General features: G+C 43.1%; 1 protein-coding gene across 1 annotated transcript; it reads left to right on the top strand.

Moving 5' to 3' along the window:
- The first annotated feature begins 3,843 nt into the window (after positions 1–3,843).
- On the top strand, positions 3,844–5,360 carry LOC139444734 (ras-related protein M-Ras-like). The gene is made up of 2 exons (XM_071225672.1): positions 3,844–4,299; positions 5,208–5,360. The coding sequence occupies exons 1-2, from the start codon at positions 3,844–3,846 to the stop codon at positions 5,358–5,360; spliced, it is 609 nt and encodes a 202-aa protein (XP_071081773.1).
- Positions 5,361–21,414: the final 16,054 nt, after the last annotated feature.

The raw sequence follows: 21,414 nt of genomic DNA, 5'->3' as shown, positions 1-21,414 counted from the left end.
TATGACGATTTCGCATCGAGGACTGTGAAGTACTTGTGGTCAGCAATCTTTGAGGTCACATCTTGTATCCTGGGCATTCTGTAGTACTCACGTTGTATCGCCTTATTTAGGTTTAGGTTTAGTCACAACCTAATTTCACCACTTGCTTTAGGGACGACTACCATAGAATTTACCCACACAGTGGGCTCTTCCACTTTCATGATCGCTCCCAAGTCCTCCATTCGCTGAAGTTCCACTTGAACTTTCTCATGTAGGGCAATTGGAACTTTTCGTGGAGCATGTACAACTGGTTTCACTGCTGGGTCAAACTGAATACTGTACTTGTCTTCAAGACATCCTAAGCCTTGGAAGATATCTGGAAACATCCTGAGTATTTTCTCAGAACTACTTGCTTCAGTAATCAGGCGTTCATTGTTCAACAGGACTTTTATCAGGTTTAAGTCCTCACAGGCTCGAAGTCCTAACACTGAGGGTGCCTCTTCTTGCACTATATAGAACTTTAGGCATACAGACACAATCCAGGTAAGTCATACCTGCAATTTTTAACCACTTCTGTCCATAGCCGTAAAGCCTTGTGTCCGGTTTCTCAAGAGGACCTGCAAACTTGCAGACTTTTAGAAAGTCTCTCTCTGACATAGCATTGACTTGTGTGCTCCTGTATCTATCTTCATAGGTACTATGAACTTCTTGTTCACTAGAATATCTGCATATTGTTCTGAATAGTCTTCACCACTTTCACCCTTACTATCCTCTTTTGTCCCAATAAAGAGTTCATCAGTCTCTAAACTGTGGACTTTTGGGTTGCTTTGACCTTGTTTCCATCTTCCGGACTCTCTTGAGTTCTGTGTTCTAGGTGGATTCCTCGCCACTGTTCTGGACCTACAAACTGATGCATAATGTCCAAATTTGTGACACTTCAAACACTCAGCACTTCTCTCAGGACACATGTCATTCTTTGAATGTGATTTTTTTCACACATATTACTACTTGTTTTCACACTAGCCTGTGCACTTGCTGATTGCTTCTAACTACTGTCCCCTAACTTCCTCTGATGAGTATAACCACCACTTCTCTTCTGATGCTAAAAAACTGCCTCTGACTGAATTTCTTTCATCTGTTTTTTACTCACTTCAAAACTTCTCACTATTTCAAGGGCCTTATCTGCTATCTCAAATCTGCTTCTTGTATGTTACTTGTTCCACAAACTATTCCATCACGAACCATGTCATCAGCAATCACACCAAAGGCACACTCTTTCACGAGGGTTTTGATTTCTGTCACATATGAATCCACTGTCTCATTTTGGCCCTGAACACGTGTATTAAAGCGAAAGCGCATGATTGTCACATTCGTTTTAGGAATACAATAGTTTTCAAATTTTGTGTACAGAGGTAGCAATTTATCCTTTTCTTCATTTGTCAATGTCCAAGTATTAAATACATCTCTGCCCTCCTGACCAATGTATAACAGAAAATAGCTACACTTTTCCTTCTCATCTTTTGCCGCGAGTGGTCCACTGAACAGCAATTCTATCGTCTGTTTCCACTTTTTCCAACTTTCTGCCACATTAGCGGCATCGAAATTCATTGGCGGTATGTCAATTCGACCTGCCATGACTTCTGACACCATGTAATACCTTTGTATTAATGACAAATCTCGAGCTCAATACGAGCCAACTTTACTTCGGCAATGTGACAACGATAAGTACAAAAACTTGCTCCATCAATCTCCAATCAACAATACATATAAAACTGGAATCTGTAAACGAAACTTTGAGTTTGGGGAAAAAAACATCAAAACTCATTATGGCGCATATGATGCGCACCTCCTTCTACACAGCTGGGATTTTTTTTGATTTTTCAAGAAAATACGGTATCTGAAAACACCAACTTATATGCCAGCAGCACCATCATTTCCTGCAATCTGGATCAGTGCATGTGACTCACCCAAGACATTCAACTGTGCCAAGTACTGCACTGGACTTATGTAATAGTACCTATTATATATTGCTGCTGCCACATATCTGACACATTGTATTGCCTTTTATGATTTAAAATCTAATCCTATGTTAAATTTAATTTGTTATCTATTCATTGATTTTGTATGGTTATTTGCTGATAAGTTCTGTACAATCCACTCTCTGGGTTAATCATCCCGTTTAAAACTTGGGAAGCAACCAGAAACAGAAATTGGGGCTTGAGTCTACAGGGGAGGAACAAATCAGGGTTTTGAAGAAATGGGAAATCGTGGTAGTTAAGTGTTATAGCCTTCAATGTGCAATTCACTTATAACTTTTGAAAATAGTTCATAAAAAAAATAAAAAGTATAAAGGGTTTGCATGTGCAGAAGTTTTCTTATCTGCATCACCAAGTCTACATTGACTAACATATCAGAATTTCATTTCATCATCATGACCAATGAATCCCAAACTTGCCACCATCATTGTTTACACTACAGTACTCCTTCATATACAGTTTGTCCCGTGGCCCGGAGAACCCCCCACTGGGAGATCATGACACAGTTAGTCCACTTTTAACAAAGATGAATTCATAATGAACAAGTACTAAATAATCTCTTTCTTATCCTCTTCATTATCAACATATACACCTTACATCCCCTAGATATATATTTCTAAATATCATACCAGACTTCAGCAAGTCTACAAGTAATGACAAATCAACCAAGTCACCACTTGGAAGAGAAAACACCGTTTAAAATAATAATCTCTGTTTTTTCGAAATGAACACATATTTAGCTATTTTTTTCAATTGATGACACTAAAAGAATTAATTTTTTTATGTGTATATGTATATGACAACTATGATAATGAATAATTTATTTATTAAACAAACTCTCATCAACAATTTATTTTTAATATGGTCGTAGTATATTGTATGTCAGGACAGGAACTAACGTCTATTGTTTTGTTTTCTTAATTTGCATATGTTTTTGAAATAGACCAGCAAAATATGGCAAGTAAACACCCCTGGGATTGTTTTGATATCATACAAGATGAAACACCAAATATATATTTAATATGGATTTGCTTCAATGAAATTATTAATTACCTGAAGAAGCATCACAAAGACACCGATGATATTAAGGAAATAAGAAGGGACAATATCTAAAAAACATTTCAAAAGCAGAAAAAATTAAATCATGACCGTCAGAAAAGGTGGCGATAAAGTTGCCCTCTAGGAATATCAAGTGAATTTTTATTCTACGATTTTGTTTTGATAACTAACTTTCTATAAAAATACACATGCCTTTTTTGTTTCCTCAAGTTCACAAAAGGAGGGGATCACAGGTCAATTCCATGTTTGACATATGCTGCTTGGAGCATATCACGCCAAAAGAACCCTTTCAACCCATTACGATAAACAATGCACTGAAATTCTCAACAAATTAGCCCTTCATATTTCAGGTTTATTAATGGTGAGATGATTGTAGTCCTGTACTGATAGCAACAGAAAAGAGGCTGGACACAGTGTGCTTGCTGGAACTGGTAACCCTGCATTGATTTTAGAGGTCAATATTTGAATGCAAGGCCCATATTTGGTATTTTAACTAACGAAGGGCAAGGACCAATGTTTTAGATGTTTCATTTTAGCTTTAAACTTTACATACAGTACCCTACAAACACTAAAAACCTTTAGAGTTATACAAGCCCTCAATACAATAAGCTTTCACACATTCAGTCTCTTACATTGCCTGAGTTTGGACGAGATAATAGCCAAATACACACTACAAACATGACTGGATAGATAAGCTAACAGCAAAAGGGTTTATAAATGATACGTTTTGGTTACTTACCTGAACACAGATGTGTAAGAAGATTAAACCATGTCAAAGGCACCTCACGATAACTTGGCTACTTTCAAATTGGTGGTGGTCGGCGATGGTGGTGTGGGCAAATCAGCCCTGACTATTCAGTTCTTTCAGAAAATGTTTGTTCAAGACTATGATCCCACTATTGAAGATTCCTACATTCAACACACGGATATTGACGGGCAGCGGTGTATTCTGGACATGCTGGACACGGCAGGGCAGGAGGAGTTCAGTGCCATGAGGGAGCAGTATATGAGGAAAGGGGACGGATTCCTCCGCATCTACTCTGTCACAGTCAAACAGAGCTTTGAAAACATCAGGAACTTCCACACTCAAATATTACTGGTAAAAGACAGGAACAACTATCCCATGATCCTTGTGGGTAACAAAGTGGACTTAGTGCACCAGAGAAAAGTCAGCAAGGACCTTGGGAGAGATCTCGCATCTGAGCTGTGTATTACCTACCGTATAGTGCGCACTTTTTTTCCTAAAAACACAGCTGTGTAGAAGGGGGTGTGCATTATACACGGATTAATGAGTTTTGATGTTTTTTCCCCTGTGGAAAGACATTACCGTGAGCACATAACACCGGAAATACCATGTCAACAAATACATACTGAAGTACGCAAATTAGTCATGTAATTACACTGTCTGGCTATAAAAAAGTGTTCTTTGAATATCTTGACTTATGTTTGTAACTTATTTTATTAATTTTATTCAAAATTCCTTTTAATATTGTTTTAATTAATTTCGGCGAAATCATGTGTGAAGCTATCGGAAGATCGCAAGTAATTCTCGCGATCACGCCATCATGTGCACGGGAGCCTTGACGGTGAAAAAATAATACCCGGCAATAGCGATCAGCTGCTTCACTTAGGGTTATTATTATTTTGAATATGTTTAGTAAAAGCTGCGTCTAAATTAACAAGATATTGGAATATATTATTTCTGATAAAAAAATAGTTTCAGATACAATTTTTGCCGATCCTTGCATTAAAATCCTGTAAACTTATATCATTGGGTGTGTCTTGACCGAATCACCAGTAGATTCCAAGAAAACCTGTGTACAGCTGATTGCTGTGTCCGGCTTAGTTTACGAGAAAATACACAAGGTAATCTTAATCCCTAGATATAAAACAATGCATAGCAGAACAACAAATACAATTTAAGCAGTAAATCAACATGTCTGGTGATTTTTTATCTCAAATTTCGAATTTGTACTGACCAAGTTTCTCATCACCCTTTCGTTTACCGGACTTCGCTAAAGGGGTACGATGTAATTTTTTTCTGCGCTTGGTATTCGAAAAAAAAAATTCAAAAAAATGTTGAATCTGCTTGAGGGGGGTGCGCATTTTACATGGGTGCTCACTATACTCAAGAAAATACGGTACATTGAAACCAGTGCCAAGGACCCTCCCCTAAATGTAGACTTTGCCTTCCATGTGGTCCGAGTTATCAGGTCACAGCCAATAGATTTGAAGAAACAAAGAAACCGAAGAAGAAGCAAGCAGAGAAATTGTTCAATCCTTTGATGTCCATCAATCATTGTCATCAATCCTTTGATGTCCGTCAATCGTTTGTCATCAATCCTTTGATGTCTGTCAATCATTGTCATCACTGCTTTTCATTGTCTGATCCTTGAGGATTGCTGGTCATCCTACATTCTTGATTGGATAGAAGATGTGTCAGTGAAATGTATTCCGTAAATTTGTATATAGTGGCTCGGATGTATGAATTCATCCAATATTTTGTGTAGTTTTTCTAGATTGACAACTCTAAAACCCAGCTGCCTTAGGACATCACATTAAACATATGGGGTTTAATCGTTTGTGGATTGTTAATCAGCTGGGAATAGGGAGTCAGTCGTAGCGTACTGCTGTACAGGGTAATCTGCCTACCAGGATCCGGGCTGTACAGCCAATCATCTCTGAGTCGAAACTAAATGTCCTTTGGGAGGCAGATCAGTGACAGAAACTGGCACTAAGCCTATAGCCCTTGCAAACTTTGTGTTAGATTAATGCATCAGTCTACAATTAAACTGAGCTGGTAGCTAAAGTAAAGTAGGTATTTCAACTATCAGTACAGTTGGTTGTATGTTTTATTTATTTCATTTCAATCTAAAATGTATCGTATTGCTCCTATACAGTATATTATCTACTTATCTACTGCATTACTAGTATACACTTTACTAAACTAAATCATTATTTAAACATTTTCTCAAACCTATAACTGTCTGAATGTGGTATGAAATACGAATAATTCTTGCAAATACCTCACCTCTATTACATCAGTTGCCAGTAGCCATAAATTCCTGTTTATGCTGAGAAACACACTATAAATTTTTATAAATTTTCAACAGACGTCCTCTTCACTACCAACATATCTATAGTTCTGAGGGAAACCCTATCCCTTGCCAGGGGCGCCACAGCGCATGCGCAAGGCGGGAATCTACTCACTTCTTTCCTGTGTGTCCAGATGACAACAAGGAAATTTTGTTGTTGCACATTCGTACAAGTGATTGCGTTCCACACTTACAAAGCATTAGATCTTCTCAAGCTTCATAGACACAAGCAGTGAGCAGTTCTACAAGCAAGAACGGGGGTATAAGAAGATCGGAAGTTCTAGTAAGTAATTAGTTAGAAACGTTTTGTGGGATGAGATCTTCATCTCAAGGACAGACACCCGTCTGTTCAGGCTGTGGGCAACACCAGATACCTGGTGACCCTCACCCTAGATGTTTATCATGCAAGCAACTGCACACAAAAGTCAAGGTGCAGCTATTGCGAGCCTCTGTCAAAGGAGAAATTTGACAAGCTCTACAAGGCATGTATCAACAATCCTGATTACAAAAGATTACTAGAGCATCAAGTAAAAAAGTGATTAAGTCCTTGGTGGCCATAATTAATCACATGGGTGACAAGCGAGTGACAAGCGAGTGTCGCGCGAGGGCGCTGTCTCACCTTATGAGAAGAAGAGACCCGTCGCTCATCCCACTCTCCCAATAAAGTTGAGGAGCAGATGTACTTTACAGGCTTTAACGTAGCCTCTAACTTGAATCTGGCAACGACTGGTACTGTGGACCATCTAGGTTTGAAAGAAGCTTACGATCTTCTACCCTCTGCCACGTTCCCCCTTTAACTTAAATGAGTTCGGAGAAAATAACCAATTCAATGTCTGTAATGATGTATAATGCGCAATCAACACAACCCCGGCTTGGCCAAACTGGGGTCGATCAGATTGATAAAAGCGCATGCAATCAATGTCTTAGGAAATCTCATATCTAAAAGAATCTGTCGCACAACCCCGGCTTGGCCAACAGGGGTCGATCACGAGATTCAAGAGACCTAAAGATCTCCCAATAAAGTTGAAGAGCAGATGTACCTCACAGGATTTAACTAAAGGAACTGGGAGAAATTAACCAACTCAATGTTGTAATGATTGATAAAAGCGCATGCAATCAATGTCTCAGGAATCTCATATCTAAAAGAATTGGTTGCACAAACCCGGCATGGCCAAACAGGGATTAATAAGCACGAGATTTAAGTGAGATCTAAGGCTGAATATGGCAGTACTTCCTCATACAGCAGACATGCACAAGCCTACGCTGTATCAGATTATTATGAGGACACAGGAGAACATAAAAGAGATAGATTACCTCCCTACCACGCACACCATAGGGCAGATTGTGAATCCCGGGCATTGCATCACAGTATGCTCAGAAATACACACCAGTCACCCTCTAGCCATAAGATAGACGAACTGACAAAGCGCATGCTAATCAGGATAGAATTCCTAAGCGTGCGCCATCTCATACTGCCACACAGTCCAGTTACAAGGGCGGAGAAAGCGAGGGAGATGTTACGTCACTATCACCCAGTTATAGAACTCGTGATTCCCGCACGGCCAGCTGTAGATCAGACAACCGTGATTACGCTACCTTCAGCCATATGACCCAGTCCCAGCGCAGCCTGAGTAGGGGGTGTGGATCTATTGCTAATACTGTTTTTTTATACAGTGGGGATTCTACTACGGAGGATAATTATAGACCAAATAATTATTCCATTAAAGATATCATTGCAGAACTTTATAAAATCTAATGCCCGCCTTTAAGTATTGGAGAAAACACGCTCACAAGGTTTTGCTAGACAGAGCATGCCCTGAGGAGAGGGAAAAACCAAGGGGGCGAAGCCCGAGGGAAAGTGTTTTTCCATGCTTATAAACCGAAAAAAGAAACTTAAAACAACATTTATCAACATTTTTATGTTTCGAACATACTTTCCATGAACCTTAGGAAAAGCTCGTAAAATATCTGTTGCTGTCGTACGGATCTTGGAAAGGACATTCTAAAAACCAGTGAGGCTTATCAACACCTCTGTAGCCTCGTGGTACACTCACTGGGCTACAGATATGAAGGTTGCAAGTTCGATCCTCGGGAATATAAAGAAAACATTTGTCATTTGATTTTACATTTCATTACATGTTACAATCTGAATGGAAGTTATATTAATAAAATACCCAGGACATTATACAAAATCCCTGGGATGTTATATAATATCCCCGGGACATTACAACGTCCCTGTTTATAAGATTTAACCCGACTGGTAAGTAAAACCTCACAATAGGTTTTAATGCCTATAGAAACAAGTATCTTACTTAATAGTGATCCCAATGAATAGGTTTATAATACAGATACAAGGACAAAATGCCAGTAAACCTTGTTAGAACGTGCCGGGTATGAGGTACCGGTCAGTTGACTGTAGAATTCCTTACCCTTCCCTGTCCGTCATATATTGATGACATCATCAAGAATCGAATATTCATTAAAGGCTTCATCGGCACTTAATGTTAGACTGGGTATGCCTGCCATTAATAAGAGTGCTTACACAACACACGTTGCCCCTGCGCACAACAGCCCAGCATTGATGAACTTTTCTACTATCTGGTTAAGAAAACTAACTCTAAAATGCACGTTGACATGGCCAAAATCAAGGACTTAGATTATGTCAACAAACAGATGATTAATATCAGTTCATACATTAACTGGATTGCAGCTGCAATTCACCACGTCATACCCCGAACAACCAGAGCGAAGGTCTACCCTTAGACACCCCCATGGAGATGACACTACAGCAGACTGGATTCATCCACAGCTCACTGGACCACATACTGAAGATGAAGGAAGATCTTCAATCAGCACAAGATGTCAGCACAGTTCCTGCTAAAGATGATCATCCCACTCCACAGAGGAGGAAGCTGAGGCAGAAGCAGTCCCCGAAGGGGATACCACCGGAAATGACTCTGTTAACAGAGTCTACAGACTCCTTCAGACCCCACCGACATCGCCTGCCCAATGGACAACGATTTAGAACTACAGAAGATCAAAGATACGACCACATCGAATCCAGTCGAACTAGCCAGTCTCACAGACATTGACGCAAGACTACCCAAGTTCAGCAAGGGGCTAGCAGCATCTTAAAGGAATTCCAGGTACCTACGCTTTACAGTCAACGGTCAGAGATACCAGTTCAGGGTACTACCATTCGGCATATCCTTCGACCCATGGTTATTCACCAGAATCACCAATCCCATCATCGTTTTTTCGCCCATCGAAGCTCATAAGGCTTCTTGGATACATAAATGATTTCCTATTGGCCGATCAGGACAATCGCACATCAGTTTAAACACAGTGTGCCTCATCCCACTACTAACACTCTTAAGATTCCTGGTTCACCCCCTAAAACAGAGCTAGTACCCACACAGGCATCACCTACATAGGCGCAAGATTTCTACTCAACAAGGGCATAGCAGCACCCCCAGAGGACAGATATGCAAGAGTAGAGCACATGATAACGAGCGCACTCGGTCAGCCCGTCAAGTCGAGACGCTGGTGGATGTCTCGCCTAGGCAGGCTCACATCTATCCAAGACTTAACCTACAGAGGCAGACAATTACGGCCCCTGCAGATTTGGATGAATACCACCTAGAGCTGGAAGCCTTAATCCAACCTCCACAAGTTCAAATCTCAGAACTCCATTGGTGGCTGAATCGTCAGAATGTCATACCAGGTATTCCACACAATTACCCTACCCCCCTACATCAATCTACATAGATGTATCAGGAGAGGGTTGGGGTGCCCATATGGACGATGTTATCATACAGGGAAAATGGTCATCCCAAGAGAAGAGTTACACATCAATTGTCTAGAAATGAGAGCGATATATCTAGCCTTAACAGCATGGCTAGATCGTCTACACCACTCGTCCGTGATGATCGCTACAGAAAACTCGACCGTGGTCGATTACTTACAGCACCAAGGATGCACAAGATCTCAGCCTTTACTGAAGGAGGTTACAGATGTATATGCCTTGGTAGACTTAGTGAGTTGCAAGATCGAAGCAAGACACATACCGGGCAAGCTAAATATCCTAGCAGATTATCTCCAAGATAGTACCCACGGAATGGTCACTACATCCCGAGGTATTCAAGTGGATAACCCACCTATGGGATACTCCAAACCTAGATCTTCTCACCACATGTCTCAACAACTAACAACCAGGCTTTGTCAGCCCGTACAAGACCCACTAGCAATCCAGGTCGATGCACTCTCCATGGATTGGGAGGGAATGTTTGCATACGCCTTTCCCCCATGGGCTCTCCTAGACAGAGTACTGAAGAAAATAGAGGAAACAGACTGTGTCATACTCCTCATAGCCCCAGCTTGGCCGAAAAGGGCTTGGTTTCCGAGGTTACTACAACTCCTAGTGGAAGAACCTCTGAAACTCCCAGTATGTCACGACCTATTGAGACAACCAAAGACGGACATATTTTATGGCCGCTTCGACAACCTCCATCTTCACACTTGGAAGTTATCTCGAATAAGATGCAAGCCACCGGTTACACTAAATCAGCTGCACAAAGAGTGGCAGCATCATCTGCCCTATACAATAACAGATGGGACAGGTTTGTCAAGTGGAGAATGAAAAAGCAGTTAAACAGGGAAATAACGATACCTATAGTGGCTGAATTCTTGCTCTATCTCCGAAACGACAAGAAATTACGACATCAGTATTACAACACGATGGTCTATATATAGGTACCCACCCAGTACTGAATCGACTCATAAAGTCCTTTGCCCTGGAAGACATTAAAGTACCACATACCTCCCAAATGAGATCTATCTATAGAATTGTCAGTATTGATGAAAGCACCATATGAACCCATGAGTAGTGCGACATTACTATTATCTCCACGGAAACTGCTTTCTCCTAGCCATGGCTATGACGGCTTATGTGTCAGAATTACATGCAATTGACATCTCCACTGTAACTCATACCCAAGAATGGAAATCAGTGTCGTTTAGATCGCTCCCAGATATTTATTGCCCAAAACCAGTCGTCAGCCTTCGGCCCACTCGGACAGGCAATATACAATACCAGCCTTAAGTAAAAGTGTGGACTTCCTGGACAGATTGCTTTGTCCCATAAGAGCCTTGAGATACTTCATTACAGCAACTCAACCCTACAGAAAGCAGAGAAAATGCCTCTTTATCTCTTGCAAGCCCTCGTCAGAAACGGACATCACAGAGGGCACTGTAACGGGATGGCAAAAATCAGTTATCACAGATAGCTACAAACTGGCACAAATCCCCACGCCGATTTGGGGAAACTGCAGGCCTCACGAGATCAGAGCCCTTGCAACAAGTCTAGCCACATGGAATACAGTATCTTTTGAACAAGTCGTAGCCAGCTGCCAGTGGTAGTCCCACAACACTTTTTCAAACTTTTACTTACGAGACATACAGACTGATCTAAAGACTATACACTCTGGGGCCCTTGGTGGCTGACCCAGGTGATAGTCGTCAAGTAACCTTGTCCCCCTTCCTCTTCCGGGAAGAGTAAAGATTTCAGAAGTACCTCATGAACTCAGGGTAAGTTGACCTTTGTACTGGGTTGTACTAATTGAATTAGGAAACAAGGCAAATGGCAACACTGAAATCAGAGATCGAAGGATTAAGTGATATACGGTAATCTGCATGATAGGATGTATCGATGTTCTACCACCGGAAGTGACATCATAGGAGACATCACACCGGACTAACGTCAAGATACGTTAAATATCACTATCCAGAAGGGCACAACGGTAAACCACGTCATAGTGATACGAGAATATAGAAGACATATACCACAAGAGGCATGGTATGACACCGGAAGTGACGTCACAGATGACGTCATCACCGGAAGTGACGTCACAGATGACGTCATCACAGGAAGTGACGTCATAATATGTCTAAGTATCACAGGGATTGATATATATGTACCCATCATATGACGTTTAAAACTTTTCTATGTCTAGTCTTGTAAGTAGACTATTAGACATATTCCGTTTGAGACCCCTTTTGGCATATAATCCTTGGGTTACCACTTCACAAAGCCAAATATCTAACGGATGCTAGATACCAGAACCCACCGGTCCCTCTGGTGTATACTGGCAACTGATGTAATAGAGGTGAGGTATTTGCAAGAATTATCAAACAATAGTTATCATTGTGAATAATTCTAAGAATACCACCTCTATTACATCAGGAATAAATCCCTCCCACCTCCCCAAGTATCTGCATCTAGTTGATGAGGGTAATGGGTTGAAAGAAGTGAGTAGATTCCCACCTTGCGCATGCGCGGTGGCGCTCCTGGCAAGGGATAGGGTTTCCCTCACAACTATAGATATGCTGGCAGTGAAGAGGACGTCTGTTGAAAATTTATAAAAATTTATAGTGTGGTTCTCAGCATAAACAGGAATTTATGGCTACTGGCAACTGATGTAATAGAGGTGGTATTCTTAGAATTATTCACAATGATAACTATTGTTTGATGTATGTATGGGACATCTGTTGTTTTTATATCTTATTTTATATGGCCATTATTAGTATTGTCAAGGTTGTATTTCAACTTGTTATAGAATGATGTGACCCTAACAAACCGTGAACGTTGCTGCGAACCACTAAGAGTTAAGCTCATTGCCACACAGTGGGAAGCGGGGAACATAATTTTATATATGGTTCAAACTAATAACTAGTATATTGTTATCCTCCTAAATTAATGTTTTGTGTGAATGTTATGTATTCACAAAGTATTTACAAATGGCAATTTTATATAGTTATTCAGAAATAGTTAACCTGCTATTTATATTTAAGGATTTATTCATGCTAGTGCTAATGTGCTAGCTGATAAGATGAAGTCATGTAATTGTGTTTAATCTCAATATTATTATGTTCTTCTACAAAAATACTTATGATGTTTGCTTTATATTTTCAGGGTTTACTATGATTATTATTATCTGCACTCTGAATAAAGATGGTTGTCATGTGAACTGACAAGTAGCGTTGTGTTGTATGTGCCCCACCAAGATCCACCCTATAACCGCTACTACATAAAAACAGTGTTTCTACACCCTAATAAAGGGCTTAAGGGGGATAGAAATAGAAAATGCATTTGATCCACCAGGGGATATAATTCAGAAATGTGGAACAATATCATATGCTTGAAAGGCTTATTTGGAAGTTTCCAAAGTAGTGAATGTTTGTTTTTTTAAACCTGCAGGGCTGCTGATGTTTACCGCTTGTTGCATGTTGGAAGACTGGCAAGCTGTACAACGAGGCATTCCGTCAGCACACCAAGGCTTTGGCAGGGTGTAATTTATAGGGTTGACCTTGCAATAGACAACGCACAACAGTGGGGCTTTAACTGGACAGAGAGAGTTAAATGTACTGACTGTACCTACCTGTCAGAGTACTGTAAACTGTACAAGGAGGTAGAGGGTAGTGAGGTGAGAAGGGGATCTTCCACTGTGAACACTGGACTGCAGATAGTCTTCTCGAAATGTCCAATAGGGTGTGAGAGTATCCGTGTGCTGTGCAAGAGTGCCGATATACCTCCCCCATCCCATTCAGGCAGAAAGCTGCAAACAGAGTTTGTGATGATATTAAATCTCAGAGCCAAGAGGGTGGAAATAAGGGAAAAAAATAAATATGAGGGAGCAAATTTCAATAACATTAGCTTATCAACTGATGGAATGTAGAATAATCCACTGTGTTCAAGTGTTGGGAAAACCACTTTTAGCCAGACACTACAGTAACCAACATGGCCACTGAGAACCAGACAGTGACAACCACATTTTGGCTTCAAACACAAAATCAAAACTTTGTTCAAAGCACAGCTTAGTTGACAATATTTCTAGCGTAAACAACCCAGACAGCACATCTGATTTGCACATGTCAGAATCAATTGGAAATGAAAAATTGTTAGAGTCTTCCTGGTAAGGAAAGACCAAACTGAGGAAGAAGTGTTGTCAACAGATGCTGACAGAACAGCTTCCACAGCTCTCACTGAAATGCCAAAGCAGGTCAAACAGATGTTTGCCCACATACTATTCTTGACATGGCATCTCTCGGACAACCATAGAAAGTTTATTAAAAATTAAAAATTTGTTGTGGATATGATGCCTGCTAGAAACAGACAAGATAAACAAAAATTTGGCAAATACATCCAGATGTGCAGCTGAGTTTTCAGATGCTTACTCAAGTCATGCAGTGACCTGCCAAGCTTGAAAAAATCTCTCTCTTATTCTTCTGATGCTGTTGCAAACTGTTACATGGGGGATCACACGAAATGCAGAAAGAAGTCCACAATGCTCATCATAATGTCAACTGCAAGAGTCTGGCAAAGTCAGTACTGAAGCCTCGACTTGTGCTTTTGTGTGCTGTCACTGCAAAACAAAAAATAGATGATGAGATCATGCAAAGAAAAAGATAGTATTATTCAAACTCCATCATTGTAAAAAATTCATTATTCGAAAGACAAGTTATTGAAAAAAATGCATATTTGAGAAATTTGCACCAAAAGGATCATCCATACACGAAAATTGCTCCCAGCAGAAAGATATAATGATATAATACATTGCTTACATCAAACAGTAGGGTTTATGACTGTTAGTACACAAGCCCTGTTGTCGGCAGTGAATTCTCTCCATGTTAATCTCATGGGACTTGACAGTCAAATGGTCAACATTTACACAAGACTTGTTGTGGCAGAGGTGGCTTACTTGTTGCCAATGTTGCCAAAGTTATCAGTTTCGCCCAAATCATCTTGAAGGCATTTATTCTCAATACAGTGGGCAAAAAAAAGAAAACAATGCCCCTAGTTGTGCTTATCAGGGCTGCCCAACCACTCCTTGCAAACCTATATCCCACTTGCTTCACTCATTTTACACTCAAATTTGCCTCTACAATAATACCAAAAGGTTTCAAGGGCAATAGATACACAGGAAAATATATAGATTATGAATTGCTGAAATATGCACTTAGCCTACAGGACACACACAACCAAATCTTTTTCCACAGACTTCTATAGTAACGTTATATTTTTTTTTTAATTAACTAGGCATTCAACAGCCATTACATTTACAGGTATGCACAACCTGGCCTTAATGCTGCAATAAAAGCACAGATTTTGACTAGCTTAGGCAGTTCCTGTGCAAGTACCTCAACCTAGGTCACGTTAGATACGCTTTCAAACTTAGAAGTAAGCTACTTGCATTTAGAACTTAAAAATGTCAGGTAACTTGAAGTCTAATGAAAAGATGTAGCATTTATAAAAGAATATGTATACGTATATATAATCCTATATTTTGTTTTATTTTGAAACAGTTTAATGCACTTTAGCAAGCGGTTAAATATTATAAATATTTTATTGCATAGTACTGGTAAGATAGTGCAACGATACACCAGAAGTGTCAAACTTGTGGCAGCAAGAGGAACAAGTATCGTTAATCTTATCACCACCTCTCTCTTATCTGTGCGTATGGCGCCACTCAGTCTTTGTAGCACTGCTGTGTACCCGCGCGGTGAGTACCTCCACTGCCTGCTTGGCCTACGTGACACACAGTGCGGTGAGTACCTCCACTGCCTGCTTGGCCTACGTGACACACAGTGCGGTGAGTACCTCCACTGCCTGCTTGGTCTACATGACACACAGTGCGGTGAGTACCTCCGCTGCCTGCTTGGTCTACGTGACACACAGTGCGGTTAGTACCTCCACTGCCTGCTTGGTCTACGTGACACACAGTGCGGTGAGTACCTCCACTGCCTGCTTGGTCTACGTGACACACAGTGCGGTTAGTACCTCCACTGCCTGCTTGGTCTACGTGACACACAGTGCGGTTAGTACCTCCACTGCCTGCTTGGTCTACGTGACACACAGCACGGTGAGTACCTCCGCTGCCTGCTTGGTCTACGTGACACACAGCACGGTGAGTACCTCCACTGCCTGCTTGGTCTACGTGACACACAGTATGGTGAGTACCTCCACTGCCTGCTTGGACTACGTGACACTAAGTGTGGTGAGTACCTCCGCTGCCTGCTTGGTCTACATGACACACAATAAGTGAGTACCTCCGCTGCCTGCTTGGTCTACGTGACACACAGTGCGGTGAGTACCTCCGCTGCCTGCTTGGACTACGTGACACTAAGTGTGGTGAGTCCCTACGCTGCCTGCTTGGCCTACATGACACACAATAAGTGAGTACCTCCACTGCCTGCTTGGACTACATGACACTAAGTGTGGTGAGTACCTCCGCTGTTTGCTAGAGCTTGAAACTGAGACAAAATGCTGAATATTATACGTTCATAGTTGGGGCCTATTTACAAAATTACCTGACAGTGTAAGAACCATATACACTCTTCAAAAAAAGAAACACACAGGTAGTATGTAGTTCACTGAACCTGACTACACAAATAAATCTGGTATATAAACTGGACATATGCAATTTTAAAAATGTCGGTGGCCTGATATTCTACAAACGGTGCACCAAAACACAGCCATTGTCAATTTGCGATGTCTAAAACGGCATTGTTTTCACACTTGTTAAAAAATGTCATGGAAGAAAACAGTAAATACACATGCAAGTTACAGCCTGGTTCCCTGGGTATGCTGCGCTGGTGCTAGAACAGGTGGTTAAAATGATTTCTTAGCATTTCCATGAATACTCTTGCAATGTATATGTCACGAGAATAACATCCATAGTTGGTTTTAGTGAAGGAAAACATTATTTAAGCCGTTTTCTTCCATTGTGAAATGGTGGTTTAGTGGAATTATTGAAAGCCAAGTATCCATAATAATGGTGTTTAATGATAGGGTCTGTCCTTGGTACTGATATTTGGCCTCTGGATTATATTCACATGAAAAACCATTTAATTGGCATTTGTTTTCTTATTACACAATGAAATTAATTATAAACAGATCAGTTAATTTTGGAAACATATTGGATTAATTTCAATCTAGTGTTTCTGAACTCTGTGTGTGCTAGTTAAAACTAGTAAAATCCTACATATTTTTTATATTTGTATACTTATCCTGCATTTTTCCTTAATGCATATCACTGTTTGTTCTTGACAGAGAAAAGAGCTGTGTGAAGGTCTTTGCTTGAAGAAGTTGTTCCAACTAGCTGAGAGGCAAACCCTATCGCGCAGCTCCCACGTGACCAAAGGAAGTGACGTCATAGATCCTCACATTACTCTGGAGTCCGGACATTGGAAGGCATCATGGGGAGGTAGATCTGCGATGGGTGGGTCCATTTAGACCCAGTAATACAGGATAAGTATACAAATATAAAAAATATCTAGGATTTTACTAGATTTTTTACTTATCCTGCATTACTCCTTAATGCATCTTTATCGGACGGAACCGGAAGCAGGCATACCTTCAGATGTGGACTTTCATCTTTTATTTCCAGACTCTGTTCCCTAGCCAATCCTTGGCTGTGTGGTTGGCTTCGGGTGACCAATCCATGTATGGGAACCTCCAATTCCCTCAGCCCGTCCTCGGCTGTGTGGTCGGCATCAGGTGACCACTCCATGTATGGGAAACTCCGTTTCCTTCGGTCCGTCTTCGGCTGTATGGTCAGCCTGGATGACCATTACATGGAAGGGAAGAGTCAGGTATGCGTTGTGTCCTGGTACTGCGCAGCCTGACAATAACTCTCGGTTAGGTCGAGACTGGAGTACCAAGCCGTATGCAAGTGGGGCATGAACCTTCTAGTCCAGGGCTTACGCCAGGGGAAGTCGAAAGGCCGGCTCTTGACTTGGAGGCGAGGTCAGTGATGTGTAGTAGAGGGCACTACTAACAGACCAAGTTGTGCATGCCTAGCACATCGTCCAATGCGACATCTCGCATATGGTGACTGGCGCCAAATGTGTTTGATCGCCAGGACACATGTCCATGATGGCAAGTAGAGCTCAATTGTTGTGGGGGCGATCGCCCGGGTCTCATGTGGGTTGTTGGGAGCCTGGGGGTCCAATCCCGTGGCCTTGTAGGCCTGGAGAATGAAGGCTCGTAGCCAGAGGGCGATCGTGTTGCGGCTACCTTCCGCTTGCGAGGTCGCAGCTCTATACCGGAATGAAGAGGCGTCGTTGTTGTCTATGGCGTTCCTTGGATCATCTGATATAGCAACGGAGTGCTCTAACCGGATATAGACAGAGCTCTAGTTCATCTTCCGCACCCACAGTCGAAGATAGGGGAGGGTTTAGGAACGATCTATCTGGCTGTCATGGGAATTGATTCTTGGCGAAGCAGTCCCAGCACAGTCCAAGATGTGCTCCGTGTGCTCCATGCTCAAAGCGGACGCGCGTGACATCCAAGGTGTGTAGCTCACTGACACGGGCAGCTGTGTTGAGCGCCAGTAGGAAGACCATTTTCTCATCAGATTGTAGGATGACGTCGCTGCGAGTGGCTCGAAGGCGTATCTAGCAGTGAGGTGTGAATGACATTCAAGCCCCAAGCTGGTGTACGAGATTTCGCCTTTTGGTCTTCCAGCCTGAATGGGCGGAGCAGAGCCTGTTGTTCTGGGATTTACATCATGCGCCAATCTTCCGGAACTGCCAGGACGGAGTTGAGCGCCACAAGGTAGGTCATGATGGTACTGCTCTTGAGCTTACACTTGTGACGCAGATGGAGCATGAACTTGGCAAGGAATTGAAGCGATGCATATGTGGGGTCTAGGTGTTTACCCCTGCAAAAGCTCTCGAAGGATTGCCACTGGCCATCATAGAGGCTCCTGGTGGTTGGGCGATGTGCCATCGTGATGGCCCTAGCCCTGGCCGAGCCGCCCTGGCCGAGCAGCCTCTGGCCTTCAGTGCTCTCTGTAAATGGCCCAGACGTGAAGACAATCTGGGTGTGGCAGTGGGTTGACGCCGGACAGCTGTCTGAGGTCGACGAACCAAGCCCTCGCTGGCCTCCAGGGCGCGACCAAAGTCAGATCGAGGTTCCGTGTCGATCTGATCTTCTGGACGACTTTGGGAAGGAGTACAGGTGGGGACCTGGGGACACTGAAAGTGTCGACTGCCCAAGCCAGTGTATCCGGCACTGGAGATATGTAGGTCGGGATCTGGTAGGTCTATGTTGGGGAGACCGTGGCATCTGGGTGAAGTTTCCACTCTGTGGAAGCCACTTTGCCTGGCCGAGATAGGGCATCCGCTAGGATGTTTCGGCAGCACGGGATGTGGTGAACCTGGAACTGAATCCCCAGATGATCCCTCAGGTGAAATAATCGGAACGTCTGTTGAAGGAGCAAAGTCGAATGAGTCGTTCCTTGGATCCAAAGGCACTATACGACAGTGATGTTGTCCTTCGAGATGGAGAGCCAGGCGTGTTTGAGGGCCTGCTTCCAGTGAGCAATGGCCAAGATAAGCGCTTCCAGTTTGGGGATGTTGATGTGCCATTGGCGCTGATCGGCAGACCACAGCCCCAAGACGACCTGTCCCTCCAGGTGTGCGCCCCATCCCTGTGGGGACGTGTCTACGAATAGGCGCAGAGAGGTCGTAAGCCCTGTCAAGGAGATGCCGCCTAAGACATTCGATTCCACTGTCCACCACCGGAGATGCTGCTTGAGATGATCCGGGAGGACGATGGAACATCTGAACTGGGCGCAGTTGGAGCCTTCCTCTGTAGGTCAAGTCCTGCGTTGAGGTTAGGAGGCCCAGGTGGACTTGCCATTGGTGCAGAGAGCGTGGTAGGTAGAGAGCTGGAGTCAGGTGCTCCAGCTGCGCTCCCACCAGTCTCTGGGTACAGAGAAGAGATCGAGGTCCATCTGGAAGAGGCCCCTGATGAACTGAAGACGATTTGAGGTTGATCTTCCACCCCAATAGGTACAGGAGCCAGGAGTCCCTGCGGCGAAGTAGAGTGACGGTGTCCCAATGATTCAGGAGACAGTCGTCTATGTATGCCTCGAACTGAATGACCCAGAGATGGTGGTAAGCTGTGTGAGTAGCCACGGTGCTAAAGAAAATCCAAATGGGGGAACCGCCCATTGGTAATGGAAGTGGTCGTCGGGATGTATAGGGACATGTCGATAGGCGTCCTTGATATCCAGGCTGATAAATACATCCTGTGCCTGGATCCAGAATTGCAGCAGCCTGAGGTGGTCATCCTGAATAAGGTGGACGCGCCAGGTAGCGTTTGTTGAAAGGGGCGAGGTTGTGGATCATCCTGTGTTTGAGTCCTTCTTGGGGACAAGGGAGACAGGTGAATAGAAGCCCTGTGTTGTGGCTGGGGCGTGTATAACCTCTATCGCTTTCTTGTCCAGCAGCGCAGAGATGTACTGGATTGGTAGCTACTGTTGAGTAGGGGGGTAGGTGGCTATGGGCAACAACGTGAGCAGCAGGTCGTCTATAAGCGCCAGGTTGTACCCATGTAGCGGTTGGTCGTCTATAAGCGCCAGCTTGTTCCCATGTCGGATGATGTTGGTGTTGGTGATGGGTCCCCCAGGATCTCTGCCAGCAACGACCAAGTCTTCCACGTACAGGAGTGTCGACAACTTGGACGGCTGAGGGTGGAAGTCCCAGTCGTGCTTGTCTGGCTATTCACTTGAAGTCCCTGCCGTCGGCGTTACCTCCCTTGGAGTGGCCAGGGCAGGATTGTTATGCGCCCGATGCCCTGCCTTTTCCTCTACCCTGAGAGGTTGAGGTGGTGCCGCGCCACTGGGGCCGGTGGGTGTTGCGTCGCTGCTGGTATGAGCCAAACTGGGATGCCACAGCGAAGGCTGGCTGTGACACCCTAGCCAGGGTCTTGAGAGCTGTCTCGTCTCAGGTGAAGGCCGAGACTCAGGATTGAGTTATTGATGTACAGCGACAGGCGCCTGGTCGAGTGGTTACAGTGTTACACATAAGCGATCATGCAAGCCAGTCTGTACAAATACACTGCACGGATCCCATAAGGTCGGTTGACCTGATTACGGTCGATGATGTTTACAGTCGTAGTTCTTGACACGTGACATGTATGTCGTCCTGCGCAGTAAATTGTAACCCCGTATGCTGAGTGGACTAGTTCAAGCTCCACACAAGGCCAATCCCCTGTGAACCCTGTGGTTGACAGACCAGTGGTGTGTCCGAGTTCTGAGTAGGAACTGTGACGTTGCTGGTGTAGAGGCAAGTTGATCCCCATGATAAGAGTGACGACTGGTCCGGTGTTGTTAACGATGACCCAGTTGGGTACCTGGAAGCATATGGCGCTGTGATCGTCACCTGTGGTGCAGATAATA

Source organism: Haliotis cracherodii, unplaced genomic scaffold (assembly GCF_022045235.1).
Source record: "Haliotis cracherodii isolate W230 unplaced genomic scaffold, xgHalCrac1.p SCAF_10, whole genome shotgun sequence".
In the NCBI taxonomy this organism is placed as follows: domain Eukaryota; kingdom Metazoa; phylum Mollusca; class Gastropoda; order Lepetellida; family Haliotidae; genus Haliotis; species Haliotis cracherodii.
The sequence above is the reverse complement of the archived record's forward strand: the minus strand, read 5'-3'. Positions and strand labels throughout refer to the sequence as shown.

Bases quoted from the DNA above. Each gene is read 5' to 3' on its own strand.
- LOC139444734 (XM_071225672.1), top strand. From the start codon at position 3,844: ATGTCAAAGGCACCTCACGATAACTTGGCTACTTTCAAATTGGTGGTG. The intron at 4,300-5,207 runs GTGCGCACTTTT...ACTATACTCAAG, and splicing joins TGTGTATTACCTACCGTATA to AAAATACGGTACATTGAAAC.